This window comes from Xenopus laevis, chromosome 6L (assembly GCF_017654675.1).
Source record: "Xenopus laevis strain J_2021 chromosome 6L, Xenopus_laevis_v10.1, whole genome shotgun sequence".
Taxonomy (NCBI): domain Eukaryota; kingdom Metazoa; phylum Chordata; class Amphibia; order Anura; family Pipidae; genus Xenopus; species Xenopus laevis.
The window spans coordinates 157,391,698-157,414,848 of record NC_054381.1 but is presented as its reverse complement, the minus strand read 5'-3'; the positions used below and the strand labels follow the sequence as shown (position 1 = coordinate 157,414,848).

The window sequence follows — 23,151 nt, the reverse complement described above, 5'->3', positions numbered from 1 at the left end:
AAATACAGCATTTCTACTCTTATTCTATTCTAGACTTTACTTCCTCTTTAAACAGACATAAAGAAAAGCAGAAAAATGCAAACGAAAAACCCGAGCATCTGTCTGTGCCAAGCTGGATTATATAAAGCTGTTTACAAGTTTTGTCCTTGGCATCTTTTTTATCGAGTTCACAAACAACCCCAAAAAACACAAACATTTTAATAAAAAAAAAAAAAACGGAACATCTGTCCCAAGTTTAGAGTTTGGGGGCGCTGGGAGTGGAGCCAGGCAGGGACGTTTATAAATAAAAATACATTTCTATTCTGAGCAGATGAAATTATTATGCAATTGAAATCCAGGTGAAGCGGATAGACGGCAACATGCCCACGGTTTGCTCATCTGTAACATCTGCCAACTCAACATTCACATCTTTCTCCGTATTCCTGTCCCATATTTAACACAAATATATTTTTATTTATTGTATATATATATAGATATATATATATATATATATGATTATGTAAGGGTTCCTGCACTCGAGGATTAGTCCAAATTCATATTAAATGGATGAATAAAATAGAATGGAATCAATGAATCTTAGATGCTCTCAAACATGCATTGAGCTTAAACTACCCAACAAGGAGAAAGCCCTTTATGTACTTCTATTCACTTAAAGGGGTTCCCTTGTAAATTAACTGTTTGATGTATGAAGTATGATGTAGAGAGGGATTTTCTGAGACAATTTGCAATTGGTTTTCATGTTTTATTATTTTTGGTTTTTGACTTATTTAGCTTTTTATTCAGCAGTTCTCTAGTTTGTTATCTCAGCAGTCTGGTTGCTAGGATTAGGGATAGACGAATTTTTTCGCCTTGTTTCGCCACGGAATAGATGCCCATAGACTTGCATGGCGACGTGTGTCAAAATTTTTTTGGCGCCCATAGACTTTAATGGGCGTTGGCGACATTTCGGCGGCGGCAAATTTATGGCGAAACTAAACGGGTCAAATTTGCCCATCCCTAGCTAGGATCCAAATTACCCTAGCAACCATGCCTTGATTTGAATATGAACAGGAGAGGACTGAATAGAAAGATGATTAATAAAAAGTAGCATTTCATTTTAAAAGTAGCAATTTCATTTTAAATAAGTTTCAGAAACTTTGGATCTTTTTCTGGTGCCAGTGCAGGAGATCAAAGAGAAACCCGGGACAGTGGGTTGAGCTTTCAAAATCTGGACTGTCCAGCAGAAAACGGGACAGTTGGGAGGTATGGGGCAAATTCACTAACATTCGTAGTTTCGCCAGGCGCAACTTCGCCGCGCTTCGCCGCACTTCGCCGCACTTCGCCAGGCGTAGTTTCGCCAGCGCTCCGCAAATTCACTAAAATCCCAAGTTGCGCTCAGGGGTAGCGTAAGGTTGCGAAGTTGTGCTAGCGTTGATTCGCTATGTAAAGCGAAGTTACGCTAGCGAAGGCTAATTTGCATACGGCGCGAAATTCAAATTTCAATGGAGGAATACGTATCAACACTACAAATGCCTAAAAAACCTTCAAATCAGCAAATAAAAATGTTATTTTGCCCTACACATGTGCCCACTGTCTAGGTAAGTTGCCATGAGTCAGGAAATGTAGGGGGGAAGGAGGGGAGCCCCAAAAAATGTTTCGATCTTTTTCAGCCTATCACCCATAATGTAGAAAACACGCCAGCATTTTTTGGGACTTAGAAAAAATGTTGACTTTTTTTGAAACAATCCCTATCTACTCTATTGCGCTTCGCCTGGTCTGAGGTGGCGAAGGAAGTCTAGCGTAAAAGGTAGCGTTCAGTACACTGCGCAAGTTAGTGAATTTGCGTAGTTACGTCGCTAGCGAAAATTCGCTAGGCGTAAGGGTGCGAAGTAACACTAGCGAATCTACGCCAGCGTTCATTAGTGAATTTGCGCAGTAATGAAAATGCCAAACGCTAGCGAATTAACGCTAGCGTTCGGCGCTTCGGCGCTTATTGAATTTGCCCCTATGTCTTTGTGTTTTGTTTCTTTTGATGTGATGCTCACTGACTATTTTTTGGGGCGGAATGCGACCAGATTACCGACGGATGAATAAATTCGCCTGGCACAAATTTGCGGCAAATTTCTGCGTTTTGCCGCAGGCGAATACATTTGTGAAACTCCCGCCGACATTCAACGGCGAAAATTCGGAGGCATCAAAAAATGTCAGATGTGCGTACGAAAAGTCGATTGCGTCAAAATCACTGCTCATGAACACTATTCGGACACCCACTGACTTTAACTCGAAGCGGGGGAGAAATTCGCCATCACTAGCCCAGATCATTGAATGAGGGTTCTTCTCTCTAGACCGGAGCCAATGTGCTCATGGCACTACATAACCGGGTCGCGCTGTGTTACAGGGATGTGTTTAGGTTTTTGGCAGCTGTTATAAATAATGATTGCCTACGTATTGTGAGCTTTATCGTACTCTGCATCAATGTGTATCGCGGCTGCTTCATACTTGGTAAAAATCCAATTACTGCGGCTTCAAAGCCCAGCTTTAGCTGAAAGCTCTTCCCCGTATATTGTCCTGCAATGAGTTTATTTGCTGCCGCTTGTGATTTTAATAGACCAGCACAAGAGCCCTTCACAGATAAGCTGAGCTGAATGCGGCTTCTCAAAGCTCTCTCCAAAGTGCAAACTCCCCCACCAATGACAGCGCCATTATTATTCCTCTAATCTGACACAGATCCATTCTGCAAATAATAAAATATTATTTTACCCAACGAGCGAATGCACAATCCCGCGGCAGATATAGTAACGCAGGGAGTGCGGCTCTCAGCCAATCAATGTACAATAACAACAACTCCCAGGCAGCCTCCAGCCATCTCACGTGGATCCTTAGGTTTTAAGTTAGTTCAATAATCAAAGAAGAATTAAGATCGATGATTAGACGCAACACGATTGTATTACTGCGCTTCCTGCTAATAATCATCAGAGCGAAGGTTAAATATTAACCAGTCAGAAGAGAAAAGTCAATTTGTAAATAACGAGTGGAAATTTGACATCTCAGTTGGGTTGTTCTGTGACCATATAAAGGCACAAGGCTGCAGGCTGAGTTATACAGGGAACTCTGAGTATCACTCATGTATTATAAGGGATAATGTACCCCCTACTGTAAATGATAAGGATATTAGAAGTCACTGAGGGGTTGTTCTGTGACCATATAAAGGCACAAGGCTGCAGGCTGAGTTATACAGGGAACTCTGAGTATCACTCATGTATTATAAGGGATAATGTACCCCCTACTGTAAATGATAAGGATATTAGAAGTCACTGAGGGGTTGTTCTGTGTCCATATAAAGGCACAAGGCTGCAGGCTGAGTTATACAGGGAACTCTGAGTATCACTCATGTATTATAAGGAATAATGTACCCCCTACTGTAAATGATAAGGATATTAGAAGTCACTGAGGGGTTGTTCTGTGACCATATAAAGGCACAAGGCTGCAGGCTGAGTTATACAGGGAACTCTGAGTATCACTCATGTATTATAAGGGATAATGTACCCCCTACTGTAAATGATAAGGATATTAGAAGTCACTGAGGGGTTGTTCTGTGACCATATAAAGGCACAAGGCTGCAGGCTGAGTTATACAGGGAACTCTGAGTATCACTCATGTATTATAAGGGATAATGTACCCCCTACTGTAAATGATAAGGATATTAGAAGTCACTGAGGGGTTGTTCTGTGTCCATATAAAGGCACAAGGCTGCAGGCTGAGTTATACAGGGAACTCTGAGTATCACTCATGTATTATAAGGAATAATGTACCCCCTACTGTAAATGATAAGGATATTAGAAGTCACTGAGGGGTTGTTCTGTGACCATATAAAGGCACAAGGCTGCAGGCTGAGTTATACAGGGAACTCTGAGTATCACTCATGTATTATAAGGGATAATGTACCCCCTACTGTAAATGATAAGGATATTAGAAGTCACTGAGGGGTTGTTCTGTGACCATATAAAGGCACAAGGCTGCAGACTGAGTTATACAGGGAACACTGAGTATCACTCATGTATTATAAGGGATAATGTACCCCCTACTGTAAATGATAAGGATATTAGAAGTCACTGAGGGGTTGTTCTGTGACCATATAAAGGCACAAGGCTGCAGGCTGAGTTATACAGGGAACTCTGAGTATCACTCATGTATTATAAGGGATAATGTACCCCCTACTGTAAATGATAAGGATATTAGAAGTCACTGAGGGTTGTTCTTTGACCATATAAAGGCACAAGTCAATATTATCCAAACTAGCTAACAAAGTGAAAGAACTTGGTCATGAGAAAGAGTACAAAGTGAATGGTATAGATATATATAAGGTAAATTAGTTATTATTCCACAGTTAGGCACGGTCCTTTATTTTAATGACATTGCTGTGACATATTAATCCAACAATCTTTTCTGAGTCTTATAGATCCATGTTTAAATGATGGTTATGTTTCCTTTAAATCTAGTTAAAGGGGATGTTCACTTTTGAACGAATGTATGATGTAGAGAGGGATATTCTGAGACAATTTGCAATTGGTTTTCTTTTTTTATTATTTGTGGTTTTTGAGTTATTTAGCTTTTTATTCGGCAGCTCTCCAGTTTGTAATTGCTGCAATCTGGTTGCTAGGGGCCAAAGTATTCTAGTAACGAGACTGGAATATGAATAGGAGAGGCCGTGAATAAAAAGATGAGTAATAAACTATAAATGTGTAGCCTTACAGAGCATTTGTTTTTAGATGGGGTCACTGACCCTCCATTTAAAAAGCTGGAAAGAGTCAGAAGAAGAAGGCAAATTGTTAAAAAATTATAGAAAAGAAAAAAAAATGAACGCTAATTAAAAAGTTGCTTAGAATTACCCATTACATATATAGATATATATTGGGTTGGGGGGGAATTAGCAATGATAGACAGGTAAGCATCGGATCAGGAGCATAAAGACAGGGGCACATGTTTATTTACACAAACTCTACCCAACATAAAGTCATTCAAGACTTTTCCCCACTCTGGGGTTCTCACCATACCGGGTGATTTCCACATTATGGAATATTCAGGATTCTCACTAATCCCTTCTGACTCTCCCCTACTGGGATATAAACTCATCAGCCTCTGGTCTGTCTCACCTTCTGACTTTCCTCAATCACTTTAGACGCCCCTCTGGGAGTTCCTAACACAGTCAGGTAACGTTCCTATTCTGTGCCCTGATCTGAGACCTTCCTTAAGGAGGCCATAGACATTACAATTAAGATCTTTCCAAGAGAGATCATTCGTTTCAATACACACGTGTAGAGCGGAATTGTCAGATATACAGATCTGACGATTCAGCACTAACAATGGCCGATGCTTTCAAAGGCGCCCAATCAAAATTTTACAATGGATGAGCCAATATCCAAGTCTTCTGCAGGCTCATCTCCCACCATAAATGCACTGAATATCATATGAAAATTTGTTTCATACGAGAATATCTGTGTATCTAGTTGGTTTCAGATAGATCACCAGAAATAACAACTTTTTCCAATTACTTTCTATTTTCTATGTGTCACAGTTTTTCTAATATTGAAGTGTAAACTGTCATTTTTCACCTTCTAAAGCAGCTCTGGGAGGGTGGGTCGCCGACCCTGTAAACTGTTCGAAATTGATACATTTAGTTGATACATTTCTTGTCCCTGCTGAGCAGAATCTCTAGGTTTCATTACAGGCAGCTGTTAGACTTGATACAATAGTTACTAATACTCCAGAGATGCTGCTGAGAAATCAACTAAATGTTGTAAAATTGTAACAGTTCAGAATTCGTGATGGGCGAATTTATTCGGCAGGTGCGAATTCACGGCGAATTCCCGCGATTCTCCGCCGGCGAATAAATGCATGAAACCGCCGTGAAACCGCCATGAAAATTCACCAGCGAAAATTCGCCGGCATCAAAAAAAAATGGACGCTGGCATCCGTTTTTTTGGACGCCGGTGCAATTTCGTCAAAAACTGATGCCGACGTCAAAAGCGTTTCGCGAATTTTTCGCCATTTCACAAATTTCGCTGGAAATTCGTGAAGCGAAACGCCTCAAATTCGCCCATCAATATTCAGAATTTGCACCTGAATTACTGAGCTACCAGACTCAAACAACAGAGACACGAACATTCAACTTTAAACTTAGATTTCGGAAACAGTAAAAAACAAAACAATGGAAGGTAATTGAAAAAAGTCTTTATTTCTGGGGAGCAATCTGAAAACAACTGAACTGAAGAAAGTTTTTGGAAGGTGAACAACCCCTTTAAAGGCAAAATTCACCTTTCTTTGATCATTCTACCACAATACCAAATAGTTAACATACAGGTGAATCAACCCATTAAGTAATCCCAAAATGCACAGCTGACTTTAACTTGTTTTGCACCATAAATACATAAAGAGCTAGATGGAAACTGAGCAATGCTCCCTTGCTTTAGAACTAATGAAATAGAATAGAATAACGTTTACAAGTGTTTAGCAGTAGAAACTGTCATTCCATGATTCAGAGATAAGTCACTGATAATCTTAGTCAATCAGACTCTGCATAAATTAGAGGCTTAATCAGGTCTTGATGTTAAGTGTAGGGTTTAGGGGATGGTTCTGCTCTTCTGCTGATGGGACTTATGGCAATATTGGCCGGTGGCTGTTGATTGGACTTGACTGAGCAACCTACGTGAACTCTCAACCAATAGCCTGCTGAGCCACTAAGTGCCTACTAATGGACTCATTATATGATGTGCTCCTTCACTAAGGGAAGAATCAGATACATAATGTGGGTCAGAGACATTTGGATGACACTACATGTGGATTAGAATTAAACTCTTAATCAAGGAAGTGTTTGTGATTGTGGCTCCCCAACGCCAGAGCAAAGCGGTGCAAGCTACAATGTATGAATATTTATTTACAAAGTATTAGCAACTGAAAAACATCAAACTGGGAAAAAGTTTTAGAATTATCTCAAAGTTGTCTTATTCCCCCTCCAAAAAAAATTTGTGTGGACCTAGTGCCACTTTTACACCTTTTAGCACAGGGGTCCCCAACCTTTTTTAACCGTGAGCCACATTCAGTTCCTGTGGATGTCAATTATGGGCTGTGATTGGCTATTTGGTAGCCCCTATGTGAACTGGCAGTCTAATGGAGACTCTGTTTGGCAGTACAACTGTTTTTTATGCAACCAAAACTTGCCTCCAAGCCAAGAATTTCCAAATAAGCTCCTGCTTTGAGGCCACTGAGAGCAACATCAAGGAGGTTGAGGAGCAACATGTTGCTCATGAGTCACTGGTTGAGGATCACTGATCCAGCAGGTCAATGACAGGGGATGGAATTCCTGGATAATAATCATAGATACAAATTTATTTCTTAAACTGCATCTTTTTTTCCTTCAGTCTCGATGGAAACCTGTTTAGTGTTGTAGGGCTCAACCCCCCCCATGGAGTGCTTGAAGCAGTGGTGGGGGTGTGGGATCACCTGAATAACAAATATGGTGAGAACTGTGGAAAAAGGCCATTAGATCGCCTAGATACACCAGAAAAACCTAAGTGTGAAAGCCAATGAGGATGAGGGTTGGGATGATGTGTATCTTCTGTCCTAGATATGTTTGGAACTATGACTGAACAACTGATGCACTGATATTTTCTTATATCTCTACTAATTTCATGAGCTAAGGGAGGCCCTGACCAAAGGTTTGATCTTTATGGGAGGCCTTTCAGAAATGTTGGACTTGTTTTATCCTCCTTATCTTATATGCATCTAAAGCAATACTTTCCAAATTGTAGGTCTAACACCCTATGGGAGGCTTGGAACAGTGGGGGGGGGGGATTGCCTGAAGGCCAAGTAGGGTTTAAACTGGCCATTCGATCTCCTAGATCAGGGGTCCCCAACCTTTTTTACCCGTGAGCCACATTTAAATGTAAAAAAGAGTTGGGGAACAACACAAGCATGAAAAAGTCCATGGGGATGTCAAATAAGGGCTGTTATTGGCTCTTTTGTAGCCCCTATATGGACTGGTAGCCCTCGGGAGGCTCTGTTTGGCAGTACACTTTGTTTTTATGCAACCAAAACTTGCCTCCAAGCCAGGAATTCAAAAATAAGCTTCTGCTTTGAGGCCACTGAGAGCAACATCCAAGGGGTTGGTGAGCAACATGTTGCTCACGAGCTACTGGTTGGGGACCACTGTCCTAGATACACCTAAAACGTAAGCAGAAGCCAATGAGGGTGAGAGTTAGGGTGAATGTGTATTTCTTGTGATAGATATGTTTGGAACTATGGCTAAATAACTGATACAGTGATATTATAAAAAAGAGGGGATTGATCAGTGCACATTCTCTGGTAATCCAGTATCTATACAAGTGCATGTATTTAGTTATAAAGTTATGATCATAAAATTCGTAAGCTACTATCAAGGTAAACTCCATATGGTGGTCCCAAGTATTCAAAGGCTGGCAACTCCCTGCATGGTAGCATTTCTTGGGACAAATGTCTCATAAGCTGAGCATTGGTTTTCAATCAGAGGGCTTAGTTCTCCGCCACCATGAGCTAAGGGAGGCCCTGACCAAAAGTTGGACCTATATGGGGGACCTTGGGCAAATGTTGAACCTGTAAGGGATCTAGATGTTAACAAATCCTCTTGTTGATATATGTTTATGCAGAGTTGCTCATCCAGGGAGTGCTTGGATCATTGGCAGGGGGGTCCAGCCTGAATGTCAGTTAGGCCAAGATTTGGGGTGAAAGTCTATTTTCTTTCCTAGAAAACTCAGCTTGAAATTGGGGTGAGACTTGGGGTATTCATGTATTTGCTGCCCTAGATATTCTGGGTACTGTGGCTTAATCACTGATTAAATACCAATATGTTCTGTATCTGTAACCTTGTTATGACCAAAGTTTGGATGCACTCTACTGAAGTCTAAACCTGCTCTGTAAATACATAAATTGTCTTACTTCATGGAGTGACCTGCAGACAAGGGGTCTACTGAACATCTACTGGTGATGAATGTTACAGGAGCATTTGTTTTCTACCAACGTACAGTATCTAACTGCCATAAACTTAAATCATTCAATACTTAATGTCTCCAATGTATGGCATAAACACTGGCAGCCTAAAGCAATGTACTTTAGCCAATATAATCAGGATATCGAATCCTTCTCTCCCCCTAATACAGTAACATCATTCCCTAATTAATAATCACATCATGAAGGGGGCCAGCTCAGCAATTTATTCCTCTACAAAGTGAAGACGAGTGGACCCATGCCAGATGAAATTGTTTATTAAAATATTGGCCAATTAAGCTAAAAGCATTTCAGCCCATTACTTAGCGCTCCCTGTCAATAATTTAAGAGTTCCAAATGTTTTTTTTTTTGTTTGATTGAGCACCATGTTCTGCGGGGAAACGCTGGTACGGCAAAGTAAATAATACACTTTTATTATCATTCCACTGGAAGTTAATCAGAAATCCAGTTGATGATGTGTCCTGGGAAGAAAAATAGTTAATCATTGGGCTTAGGAATGGGAAGTGGAAAACCTGAGCTTGAGATGAGTTGTTGACATTTTCAGTAATCCCCAATTAAAAAGGTTTGTATTATTGAATTAAAAGCAAGTGGCTTGTGATGGAATGCATGAAATGGATTAGAATTATATATATATATATATATACCACTTAGGTGCAGATTTATTAGCTCTCCGGGAATTCAAACTTTAAAAAAAAAAAATACCATTGAGTTTTCCTAAACATTGGCTGAACTTTCAGGGTATCGACATCTCCAAAATGAACAATTGGTATGAGACTTTGAATCCCATGAAAGTACATGGTCCATGTATGGCAGCTTTATGATTTGCTTGTTGGGTTTAATTCTTTTGTTTTTCCAACAGCCAAACTCAAAACTTGATGTGTCTGAAAACCATGAGCATAGCTAAATTAGGGTTGATCTGAAGTAGTGGTCCATGAACTCCATTCATTAAGCCATGGATCAATATTCCTCAATTTCCATTTGAGAAATGGAGGAACACAAAGTGAAAAGCGAACTTTAGGCTTTATAGAAAAAGTAATGCAGGAATCCTTGGGTGCCCTGACTGTGTCATTAGTGTGGTCTCTTTTTGCACCCACTAATAAATGGGTGCCATAATGATGCCCTCCATGATCAATATTTGATAAAATTGTTCAGATATTGATTGTGCAGGCTGGAAAATCTACTTGAATCATCCGAATGTTCCTATCATTGGCCCAACATGTGTGGTCAAATTAGGGAAAGATCTGCTCAACTCTTGGTGGCATGGGTGCCTTTACTTTGGTAGTCCCTGCTCCAATTACTTAAAGGGATACTGTCATGGGAAAAATTTTTTTTTCCAAAATGAATCAGTTAATAGTGCTGCTCCAGCAGAATTCTGCACTGAAATCCATTTCTCAAAAGAGCAAACATATTTTTTTATATTCAATTTTGAAATCTGACATGGGGCTAGACATATTGTCAATTTGCCAGCTGTCCCAAGTCATGTGACTTGTGCTCTGATAAACTTAAATCACTCTTTACTGCTGTACTGCAATTTGGAGTGATATCACCCCCTCCCTTTCCCCCCCCCCAGCAGCCAAACAAAAGAACAATGGGAAGGTGACCAGTTAAGATAACAGCTCCCTAACACAAGATAACAGCTGTCTGGTAGATCTAAGAACAACACTCAATAGTAAAAACCCATGTCCCACTGAGACACATTCAGTTACACTGAGAAGGAAAAACAGCAGCCTGCCAGAAAGCATTTCTCTTCTAAAGTGCAGGCACAAGTCACATGACCAGGGGCAGCTGGGAAATTGACAAAATGTCTAGCCCCATGTCAGATTTCAAAATTGGATATAAAAAAATCTGTTTGCTCTTTTGAGAAATGGATTTCAGTGCATAATTCTGCTGGAGCAGCACTATTAACTGATGCGTTTTGAAAAAAACTAGTTTTCCGATGACAGTATCCCTTTAATCAGATGTGTATGGTGGGGCGCTGTTTCTTTTTTAAACTTTGAAGCTTCTAGTTGTTGCTAAATGACGAGTGGTTGTATAACAAACGTATAAACCGTAAACAGACAATATTAGCTGCCAACACCTTTGCCATCTCAGAGTCGGCAACTTATTGGCTTATGAGCAACATACTTCATGACCGATATCTGGCTATGGATTAGGCATGTTGGAAATCCCAACAGATGGGAACTTCCACCAAAATTGACCCCAATGCTTAAAGGAGAACTAAACCCTAAAAATGAATGTGGCTAAAATGACATATTTTAAACACTGAACTTATTGCACGAGGCTAAAGTTTGAGCTTGTCAATAGCAGCAATGATCCAGGACTTCAAACTTGTCACAGGGGGTCACCATCTTGGAAAGTGTCTGTGACACTCACATGCTCAGTGGGCTCTGATTGGCTGTTGAGAAGCTAAGCTTAGGGCTCGTCACTAATTATCCAGCAGAAAATGAGCTTCCCTGGCTGTAATATAAGCTGATGCTACAGGTTTGCTGATTATTACATTCTGATGCTAATTGCACTGGTTTCTGTGCTGCCATGTAGTAATTATGTGTATTAATTACTAATCAGCCTTATATTGTGACATTTCTATTCTATGTGTACTGTATATTGTGAGTGGCTCCCTAAGCTCAGTAAGTGACAGCAGCACAGAGCATGTGCAGTGAATCAGCAGACAAGAAGATGGGGAGCTACTGGGGCATCTTTGGAGACACAGATCTTTACTGCTAAAGGGCTGTGGTTTCCTTGGGCTGGTACAGAAGCTCAAAACATAATGTAGAACATTTCTAGCTACTTCTTTAGAAAAGCTTTAGTTCTTTAAACATATGTTTTGATCTATTGATGCAACTGCCTGTTACACCCGCAATGACACTGGAATTATGCACCCCCCCAATGAACCCTACGATCTGTTGATCACCTGACTTTTTTGAGAAGTTGCCTTCTGAGTTGACTTTAGTTGAGTTATCAGCAATGTAAGGTCCATTGTTTACCATGGATTATACACAATGTAAACGGCACACTGGCATTAAGAATGGAAACCCTTCTATATGAAAAGCATAGGGAGAAAGAATGTACCCAATTATATAAACATTCCAAAGGTTCCGAGCGGGAAGCTATTGAATTGCGCAACTCTATAGAGGATCGTGGAAAGGAACGATTTTCAGAAATGAAGGAGGGTGTCAGCTCTGCGCAAGGAAACATTTGCTGCAGCAACAAAAACCCCCCTTACATTGTGCTGTAACACTTACAATAAGTACAGAGTCATTTAAGGCAGCGGTGGGTGCTGTGTTTGATATATAAGTGGGTAAGATTATCTAGCAGTGTTAAAGCATAGAATCTACATAATGGAGTTAAACAGATGCGCACACACAACACTTACACTGAGCTGGCGCACAGGCATGTAAATACACAATCTCTAAGGGCAGAGACAGATGAGAAGATTTGGGGAGATTTAGTTGCCCGGCGACAAATCGCCTCTTCTTCAGGCAACTAATCTCCCCGAACTGCTTCCCCTTCGGCTAGAATCGAAATCACCAATGGGAAGGCACTCGGAGCGTTTCGTTTTTTCCTGAAGTCGCCTGAAGTTGCCTCACGAAGAAAATTCGGGTGATTTTAGAAAACAAAGCGTTCCGAGTGCCATCTGCCAGCGATTTAGATTCTAGCTGGTGGGGAGGCAGTTCAAGGAGATTAGTCGCCCGAAGAAGAGGCGATTTGTTGCCGGTGACTAAATCTCCCCGAATCTTCTCGTCTGTCTCTGCTCTAAGCAGTTACTTAGGGGCAAATTCAATAAGATTCGTAGTTGCGCCAGGCGCAACTTCGCCGCACTTCGCCACACTTCGCCAGGCGTAGTTTCGCCAGCGCTCTGCAAATTCACTAAAATCCAAAGTTGCGCACAGGGGTAGCGTAAGATTGCGAAGTTGCGCTACCGTTGATTCGCTAAGTGAAGCGAAGTTACGCTAGCGAAGGTTAATTTGCATACGGCGCCAAATTCAAATTTCAATGGAGGAATACGTATCAGCACTACAAATGCCTAGAAAACCTTCAAAACATCAAATAACATTTTTTTTTTGCCCTACACATGTGCCCACTGTATAGGTAAGTTGCCATGAGTTAGGAAATGTAGGGGGGAAGGAGGGGAGCCCCAAAAAATTTTTCGATCTTTTTCAGCCTATCACCTAATGTAGAAAACACGCCAGCGTTTTTTGGGACTTAGAATTTTTTTTGACTTTTTTTGAAGCAATCCCTATCTACTCTATTGCGCTTCGCCTGGTCTGAGGTGGCGAAGGAAGTCTAGCATAAAAGGTAGCGTTCAGTACACTGCGCGCGTTAGTGAATTTGCGTAGTTACGTCCGTAGCGAAAATTCGCCAGGCGTAAGGGTGCGAAGTAACACTAGCGAATCTACGCCAGCGTTCATTAGTGAATTTGCGCAGTAACGAAAATGCCAAACGCTAGCGAAGTAACTCTAGCGTTCGGCGCTTTGGCGCTTAGTGAATTTGCCCCTTAGATTCTAGACTCTACTGGTGTATTAGCAGACATGTACACAAGCTCTATGCAAAGGTATTTTTATGTCACCTACACTTGATGCCAGCCTCAATTCCTGTACCTTCATGGAGATATTTGCCTGCGGCTACGTACAGTTTCAAAGGACAAAGGATATTTTTGGCCAGTGACATCTCTGATGGCTTCTGTATTTGGCTACAAATGAAAACTCTTCTGCTTCTCCTTTACTTCCTCTACTACTTGTACTTTTTGTAATTCTTTGACACATATACTGATTTGGGGGCTTCTACACATTCAGGTGGGGATTGAGTGTACATCATCTCTTATCATTTCACATGATACATTTACGTGTAATTGAGTGTTGGCTCCCTTTATGTAAAGCTGGACTGTCCAGCTGGCCACTGGTGATCTACAACATGCTGAAGTGCCAAAACTAGGACAACCCTGATATAATGTAAGTGGAACAGTCACCATCTTGACCTACTGTTGCCATTGTGCTCTTCTGTGCCTGTAGCCCAATGATCCTCAAAAAGTGGCTCGCAAGCAACACGTTGCTCACCAAACCCTTGGATGTTGTTCCCAGTGGCCTCAGAGCAGGTGTTTATTTTTACATTTCTGGTTTGGAGGCAAGTTTTGGTTGCATAACAAACTAGGTGCAAAACAGAACCTCCTGTAGGTTGCCAGTCCACATAGATGTTACCAATAGTCAATCATAGCACTTGTTTTGCAACATCCAGGAGCAATTTTTATAGTCGTTTTGCTCCCCAACTCTTTTTAAATCTGAATGTGGCTCACGGGTAAAAAGTGTTGGGAACCACCCCTGCTGTAGGCCTACAGGAAACACCTTTCCCATGATTGCCTTCTTGCCTTATCATCTATACTTTGCCTTGGTGTAGCTATCTTGCTTTACTGTCACCATCTACCTTACAGTCTCTACCATCTCTACCTTGCCCTTAGGGATGCACCAAATCCACTATTTTGGATTTGGCCGAAACCCTGAATCCTTTGCAAAGGATTTTGCCGAATACCAAACCGAATCAAAATTCTAGTGGGAAAACATTTTTTACTTCCTTATTTCCTGACAAAAAGTCACGTGATTTCCCTCCCTGCCCCTAATTTGCATATGCAAATTAAGATTTGGTTCGGCTGGGCAGAAGGATTTGGCCGAATCCGAATCCTACTGAAAAAGGCCAAATCCTGGCCAAATCCCAAACCGAATCCTTGATTTGGTGCTTTCCTACTTGCCCTACCATCTTATTCTTGCCATGATTTATTGTTGCCATCTTCCCCATCAGTCTTCTTCTTGTTATATGGTGTCCACCTTGCTCAACTACCTTAACCTTGTCCATGGTCTACTTCTTCCTCTATTGGCCTCATCTTTCCCTGCTGTATGCATCTTGTTATACGTTAAATTATCATACCCTATAGTCTCCATCTTGCTCTACTGTCACAATATTGCCCACATACAGAGCTCAATCCCAAGAAAACACTTGACGTAAGTGTAGGGTGCTTATCCAGAAGACCTTTCCCTCGCATAAGGGTCAGTGGGTAAATAACAAAAGAAATTCGGATGCACACCTGTTAGTTGCAATTGTGTCCAAACGGTGATTTATTTGAAGCCCAAAATATACATCACAAAGGGGCAACGTTTTGGACCCCTCTGGGTCCTTTATCAAGCCCACAATATTGCCCTACAGTCCCCTTGTTGGTGTCCACCTTGCTCAACCACCTTTATCTTGCCCACCATCTCCTTCTTCCCCTATTGGTCCCATCTTTCCCTGCTGTATGCATTTTGTTACTTTAACTTTAACTTATTAACTTATTATGCCTTATAATTTCCACCTTACTCAACCATCTCCTTCTTGCCCTTTTGTTTTTACCTTGCCCTACTGTGTTCATCTTGTTCTGTTGTCACCATGTTTTCATCTTGCTCTACTGTCTCAGTCATGTCCCACCACCTCCATCTTGCTCTGCTCTACATATTATTCCCATCTTTTTTTGCCTGTACATACTGCTACGCATGGTTCCTCCAAATACAACTCTTAAGTGCTTCTTCTTGGTTATTTTCAGACATTTCTTGAATACTTTCTTGCAAAACACTATTGTGGCATCATTCCAGTTGATATTTAGTAGAACCATTGCCCTCGCACAATACTTAGGAAAATTGCCACCATGTTCTGCCCATAACACCTCTCAATATTGTGGCATCATTCCAGTTGATATTTAGTAGAACCATTGCCCTCGCACAATACTTAGGAAAATTGCCACCATGTTCTGCCCATAACACCTCTCAATATTGTGGCTCATTTGTCAACTACTGTGAAGTTTAATGGAGTATTTGGTCCATGTTGCAGTGAAAGGCAGTTGTCCAGTGATTGATACACATATATAAAGGCAACATGGCTTTGTACAGTAAATAGCAAGATTTTGGAGGGCTCTCAATTTAACTTTATCCTAAAACTCATATCCTTTTACCTCTCATCTCTTTTCTTCTAACAAAACATTGATCTTTTCGTGGTTGGAAATGTATCAAACCTTAACGGAGGAGCAGCTGTTTTAATTAGCATGTGACTAATAAATGTCAGAAAGAATGGGAAAAAAAAAAACCCTTGTTCCTTCTAGTGAAACCTTTTACATTTTCAGGATGAACGTGACAGATAATTAGCCAAGAAAACAGAAATGTTAACTCCGTGTGCCTATGAAAAAATAGAAATATAATTTAATTTTAAATGAGATTAATGTTCCCACTCACAGGCCCGAGAGAAAACCTGCTGATGTCACCAAACTTTGATCTGGGGCTAATGGAGAATATTACTCGGCAGTGATTGGATTATCTGATGTGCTTTGATAATGTGTCACCACATGGCCCCGGATCCCATTGCTGCCTGTGAGGAACCATTGCACCTGAAATTGTTTCTGGACCGGCGATTAAATAAAACAGAGAGGGCATTGGATCTAGGCCCCGAGGCTTACAAGAATATTGCTGTCATGAATTAGTTTCAGCTCATATAAATGCCTATTTGATTATTCCTGCTTGTAAAAGAACTAACAATCACCCATTTTGTTAAGCCATCCCACAATATATTACTATTTCTTAATAGATTCTGCATGCTGCCACTAGATGGAGCATGTACTGAAAACTAGCAACATCTGTTAATAACCTTGGATAATGGCATTGTTGCAAAGGTTCTAGGCATCATCTTGCCACGTCCATGCCTGTTCTACTTTCCATGTAACAGTCCCAGTGTTCACTCCCTACATAGTGTCTAGGATTTATTTTTAGTAGTCTCACAATTCTGACTATAGTTTCCTCCTGTGCTGGGCCTGGGCATCAGCTTCTACAGTGTCTGACAGTGGGGCCAAAGTGTGTCCTGAAATTCTTGGGCACCAGTAGACCCACAACCTTTCTTTTTTGTATTTGTAATTGCTGGGAGCTATGGCTAAGCTCCATGTGGTTTGTTGCACCCTCATACCCACCCTTTTAGATTTTTGGTGGTCCTATTGTCCCTTTAATTATTTGCTTTGGTTCGTTGTTTAGCACACAGTTTAAAACCAAGGCATAGGAGTTGTTCACATGAAGTAATGCTATTAAGAAGAGAGGTAAGATACCTATTTTACTATGATTAAAGGTAAACAAGTTAGGGACCACCGTATGGGGTTTACCTTGACGTGGTATGGTGGCTTATCAATTTTATGATCATAACTTTGTAACTAAAAAACCCTGTTTCAAAACTATATGCACTAGCATTTTTACTTGAATCATTGAGACAGGGAATTAGACTTTTTGAAATTGGCCTCAGGTGTGCACCCACAACCTTTCTTTTTTGCACCAGTAGAGTTGGACTGGGTGAGACACCCGGAAAAAAACCCGGCCCAGTGACCCTATGTGCTACTCATTAATACTGCACTGATCACAGTCACATGGTAATAAGGAAAAATGAGGCATGCGCGGGGGGGGGAGGGGAGCGGTGCAGAGGGGTTGTGGCTGGTGTGGGGGGTGGTACAGGGGGATGTGGCTGGGTAAGGAGTTCCGTGCAGAGGGGATATTTTTGGGGAGAGGGGCTGGTGGATGTGAGGGACCCTGAGACAGAAACTCTGGTGGGCCCCAGACCCCCAGTCCAACACTGGAGACCACAATACAAATGCGGGGCCTATAGAGTATCTGTTATAAAACGCTATTGCGCCTGGTTCTTCATGATGCCGCCATTCCAACCATATAAAAATGGGTGTGGCTTTGTATTTTGGAGTCGTGATTATAAAGTGGGAGTTGCAAAAATGTGGCAGTTTGTTGTGTTCCATTTTTGAACTTTTCAAACGTTGGTTGGTGTGAACTCCTGTAGTACAGAATAGGTTTGCAGAGATGGGAAGAACCTGACCTCAACCCAGTTGAACCCCTGTAGGCTGAAGTAGAACCCTGACTATTAGCCAAGTCTGAGCCCCGACATCAGTGCCCAAGGCAACTTCAACTCTTGGTTTAGGAATTAGATGTTGGACAGTCAGTTGTCCCCATGCTTTTTTCCCTATAGTGGGGACACCTGACTGTCCCTGTTAATGCACCGGGACATCCTGAAATTCCCTTTCACATGACAAGAATGCCTACTGTACCAATGTTAATAGCGATATTTATTTCCAACAAACAGAAGCATTAGCCTGTAACCTTCAGAGACAAAAATGACTGTTTAGCATTTATTTTGCCATTCTTTTCATTACCCACCGCAGAGTATATTATACCCACCGTGATACTTCAGCGATTATAGCTATTAATAAAAAAAATGATAGTGAGCCCACACATTGCTACAAGCATAAAAATGCCACTCATATTTATTTTTATTGCATCTGTGGGTTTTTTTTTTTTTTAGGTCTTCAAGGAATTTTATGAAAATGACTGCCATTGTATTATGCCCTGGCAAATAAAGTCACATTTTGATGGAGTTCTACAAATAAAGATTTGCAATAGGTCCTTAACTGTATTGAGAAAAAGAAACATCGGGGTAACAGTCACCCTGCTATAGTTCCAGGGGTACCCAGGGCACAAATAAACACTCACCCCAAATCTCCCCCTAACTGACCTTAGCTCATAACAAGGTTACAGATATATAGAAACATTGGGGTAACAGTCACCCTGCTATAGTTCCAGGGGTACCCAGGGCACAAATAAACACTCAACCCAAATCTCCCCCTAACTGACCTTCAGACTGGGCCCCCTTAGCTCATAACAAGGTTACAGATATATAGAAACATTCGGGTAACAGTCACCCTGCTATAGTTCCAGGGGTACTCAGGGCACAAATAAGCACTCACCCCAAATCTCCCCCTAACTGGCCTTCAGGCTGGGTCCCCTTAGCTGAGGGTCCTGAACCTTTTTTTACTCATTTGCCACGTTTAAATGTAAAAAGAGTTGGAGAGCAACACAAACATGAAAAAGTCCTTGAGGATATCAAATAAAAGCTGTGGTTGGCTGTTTGGTAGCCCTTATATGGACTGGTAGCCTACAGGAGTTTCTGTTTGGCATAACATCTGGTTTTTATGCCGCCAAAACTTGCCTCTAAGCCAGGAATTCAAAACTAAGAACCTGCGTTGAGACCACTGGGAGAAACATCCGAAGTGTTGGTGAGCAACATGTTGTTCGCGAGCTACTGATTGGCGAACACTGCCTTAGCTCATAAAAAGGTTACAGATATATAGAAACATTGGGGTAACAGTCACCCTGCTATAGTTCCAGGGGTACCCAGGGTACAAATAAGCACTCACCCCAAATCTCCCCCTAACTGACCTTCAGACTGGGCACCTTTAGCTCATAACAAGGTTACAGATATATAGAAACATTGGGGTGTCACCCTGCTATAGTTCCAGGGGTACCCAGGGCACAAATAAACACTCACCCCAAATCTCCCCCTAACTGACCTTCAGACTGGGCCCCCTTAGCTCATAACAAGGTTACAGATATATAGAAACATTGGGGTAACAGTCACCCTGCTATAGTTCCAGGGGTACCCAGGGCACAAATAAGCACTCACCCCAAATCTCCCCCTAACTGACCTTCAGACTGGGCCCCCTTAGCTCATAACAAGGTTACAGATATATAGAAACATTGGGGTGTCACCCTGCTATAGTTCCAGGGGTACCCAGGGTACAAATAAACACTCACCCCAAATCTGCCTCTAACTGACCTTCAGACTGGGCCCCCTTAGCTCATAACAAGGTTACAGATATATAGAAACATTGGGGTAACAGTCACCCTGCTATAGTTCCAGGGGAACCCAGGGCACAAATAAGCACTCACAAAGAGTCAGAATATTCATGGCATTCCTAGGGTTTTTTTAAGTGTTGGTGGGGCCCCAATATTTGATATGGTAGGGTATCAATGTTCTATGGCATTGTTGAACACACCAGCAGGGGTGTAACACTACAAAAAGCAGACACTGAGACTGCTGGGGGTTCCAGGAGGTTTGGGCTGGCAAAGGGATTTTGCTGTGGGACCCAGTAATTAGGATTCTGAGACCACCAACAATCCAAGTGAACAAGCTTGCCTATTGTTCATATAGAAGTTACATGCTTAGTACAGCATAAGTGTTCCTATAATGAAATATTTTACTGAAAATTGTTGTGTTGATGTTTTTCCATTTTCCATTTTTCTTTATAATAATGTGTTTTATTTCATCTTATGCCATCAGGTTATGGGCATGCTGCTCCAGGAACCGACGCGGGAAAGGCCTTCTGCATGTTCTACGCCGTCCTTGGCATCCCGCTCACTCTTGTGATGTTCCAGAGCCTGGGAGAGCGAATGAACACCTTTGTCAAGTACCTCCTGAAACGAATCAAGAAATGTTGTGGGATGCATAGTACAGACGTCTCCATGGAGAACATGGTGACCGTTGGCTTCTTCTCCTGCATGGGTACCCTTTGCATTGGAGCCGCGGCCTTTTCCCACTATGAAGAGTGGAGTTTTTTTCAGGCCTATTATTACTGTTTTATAACTTTAACTACTATAGGTTTTGGAGACTATGTGGCTCTGCAAAAAAACAGGGCCCTTCAAAAGAAGCCTTTATATGTGGCTTTTAGCTTTATGTACATTTTAGTAGGCTTGACAGTTATTGGGGCATTTCTAAACTTAGTTGTTCTCAGGTTCCTGACTATGAACAGTGAGGATGAAAGGAGAGATGCAGAGGAGAGGGCTTCCTTGGCCGGAAATCGTAACAGCATGATCATCCACATCCAGGAGGACACACCGCATGGCCGTCAACGGTACAAGGCCGAAGTGACAGACCTTCAGTCCGTTTGTTCTTGCATGTGTTACAGATCTCATGAGTACACCAGCAGGATGGTGTCCCACCAAAATTCCTTCAGCTCCAAGCTGAATCCTCAGTACTTTCATTCAATATCCTACAAGATTGAGGAAATCTCACCAAGCACATTAAAAAACAGTCTCTTCCCATCCCCTGTTAGCTCAGTTTCTCCTGGGTTGCATAGCTTTACAGACAAACACAGGTTAATGAAAAGGCGGAAATCGATTTAAGGGTCACCTATAGTCTTTTTTTTAGTTTTTCCCAAGGTCGCCCTTCTTTTTCTCTCTGGCATTTAGGTCTCATTTTTTCTGAAATGAGACAGAGAGAGGGGAGCGAAAGAAAGAAAAAAAAACAAAAAGTTGAAACGAGCCTGCCTTCTCCGAGACTCATTAGTGAGCATGAAGCATGGATTCTTCTAACTTCTCCAGCAAACTATGCCTTACATAAACCCCCTGAAAGTATTTCAGAGGATTTCATAAATAATTGATATGGAGTGGGTACCAAATCTAAAGTTGCACACAAGACGGTGGGCGTTTGTGTGTCGCTTGCACTTCTGACCTTAGAACCTTTTTGAATTATTAAAAAATAAAAAACGACAACAAAAAAAATATAGCAGGTCACGGGTATGAGTGTTTGTGCAATCCCAACTTAATTGTAACAAATTCAAACATCAGGTATTAATTCCGGTAAGCAATTGTATTGCTTTAAAAAAACAAAAAAACTTTTAATTACTGATAGACGACTAAAAAAACCTACAAAATTATTATTTTTTCTTTTAAATTGAAATTGAGTTTTTTATTCATTTCTTTCAAAGCATGTGCATTAGGCAGTTTGAATGCCGTAAATATCATAAGACTTTTTTTTTTTTTCAACGCTAGAGAGATTGTTTAAAAATATGAATAATAATGAAACATTATAGATCTTTCTAGTTTGCCGGTTCCGAAATAATTTAAGAAAATAAACAGCATGCACTTTTTTGTTTTTGAAACTGGCATGCATTTACGAATAATACAAAAAGCGGATAGAACTATTCACATGAGAGTTTTAAATCTTTTTTTCAATTACTTTGCTCTAATGAATGGCTCCAATCACTTGCTTTATTGCTGGAGCAATTAATACGGAACAAGGGAAAATATTTAATTTAAATTGTACATTTTTTTTTTCCTTTTTACTTTATTTAAAAAAAAAAAAAGAAAGAAAAAAAAAGAATATTTTTGGTGCAGCAAGTACCTGCATGAATAGAATTCTATTTTTCGGAATGCTTGGGGATTCTTGGGCGGTTGTAAAAATTTCTTTTTTCAATAAAATAGTGATGGGACACTCCTGGCTGTATGAATTGCAAACGATTGTCTCTTAATTTTCCTTAATTTGTAAATAACGGTAAAGACTTTGTTGGTCTCAGGTTGAGTTCAAGGGTCAGTTCCTTCAGTCGTGACCTTCTTTGTCACTTTTCTCTCTGACGCCATATTGGTTCAAAGGGGCAGGGCCCCATATTTATTCAGATTTGTTTCTGGATTGAGGTGGAAATACCCATATTTATAAAAGGTGAAAATAGGAAAATCAGCCATTTTTGGTTAAAATTTTCTATGTAACCTATTTTGATTATTTATAAAAAGAAAAATTCTGTCATATCCAATACATTGGTATTTTGTCAATTTTGCCACACTTTAGTCTGTCTTTAAATACTTAAAACGAATTTTGGGGCCAACATGTTGATGACATTTTATCGCCATGGCAAAAATCATTGTTTCTTCTGAAAGGAAGAAATCATTTTTGCCCACATGAGTTGAAATGTCATTCTGTTTTTTCGACTCATCAAAATATATCAGAAAGTCACCCGGCTGGTAAAAAAAACAAAAATAATGGATTTTCACACACTTTATCATTCTTGATGCCTTTCAATAATATCAATAACAATGTCACTTTCTGTTTATATCAGTGGAAGACTTTTACTTGCTTCTCTTTCAACTTGGGTTTCTTCAGAAATGTTTCAAATTATATTTACTATTGTCCTGGATACAAGTGCAATGGCTTGTGACCCGCACCTTCAATGTGGCAGAGCCCTATCACAGTCAAGTGCAAAAGTGCACATACTATTGTGAATAATATATACCAATGGAATTTCAGTTAATTTATCTGATGTTCCTTACCCCTATGTTTAAAAACTCTCGGCAGATACATCAAAACAGGTTCCTTTTATTGTACGTACTAAAAGTGGCCATACACAGGGAGATCCGCTTGTTTGGCAATGTCACCAAATGAGCGGATCTCTCCCCGATATGCCTATCTTGAGGTGGGTGATATTGGGCTGATCCGATTGTGGGACCTAGGGCCCAAAGATCAGATCAGAAT

The 23,151-nt window shown here is 40.9% G+C and overlaps 1 protein-coding gene across 1 annotated transcript in view; it reads left to right on the top strand.

Moving 5' to 3' along the window:
* The window catches only part of kcnk9.L (potassium channel, two pore domain subfamily K, member 9 L homeolog), a 62,378-nt gene extending 40,236 nt beyond the window's left edge, over nt 1-22,142 (top strand). Inside the window, 1 exon segment of the mRNA NM_001094635.1 lies at nt 20,188-22,142. Within this exon segment, the coding sequence (NP_001088104.1) occupies nt 20,188-21,029 (842 nt within the window). The 3' untranslated portion in view covers nt 21,030-22,142.
* Nucleotides 22,143-23,151: the final 1,009 nt, after the last annotated feature.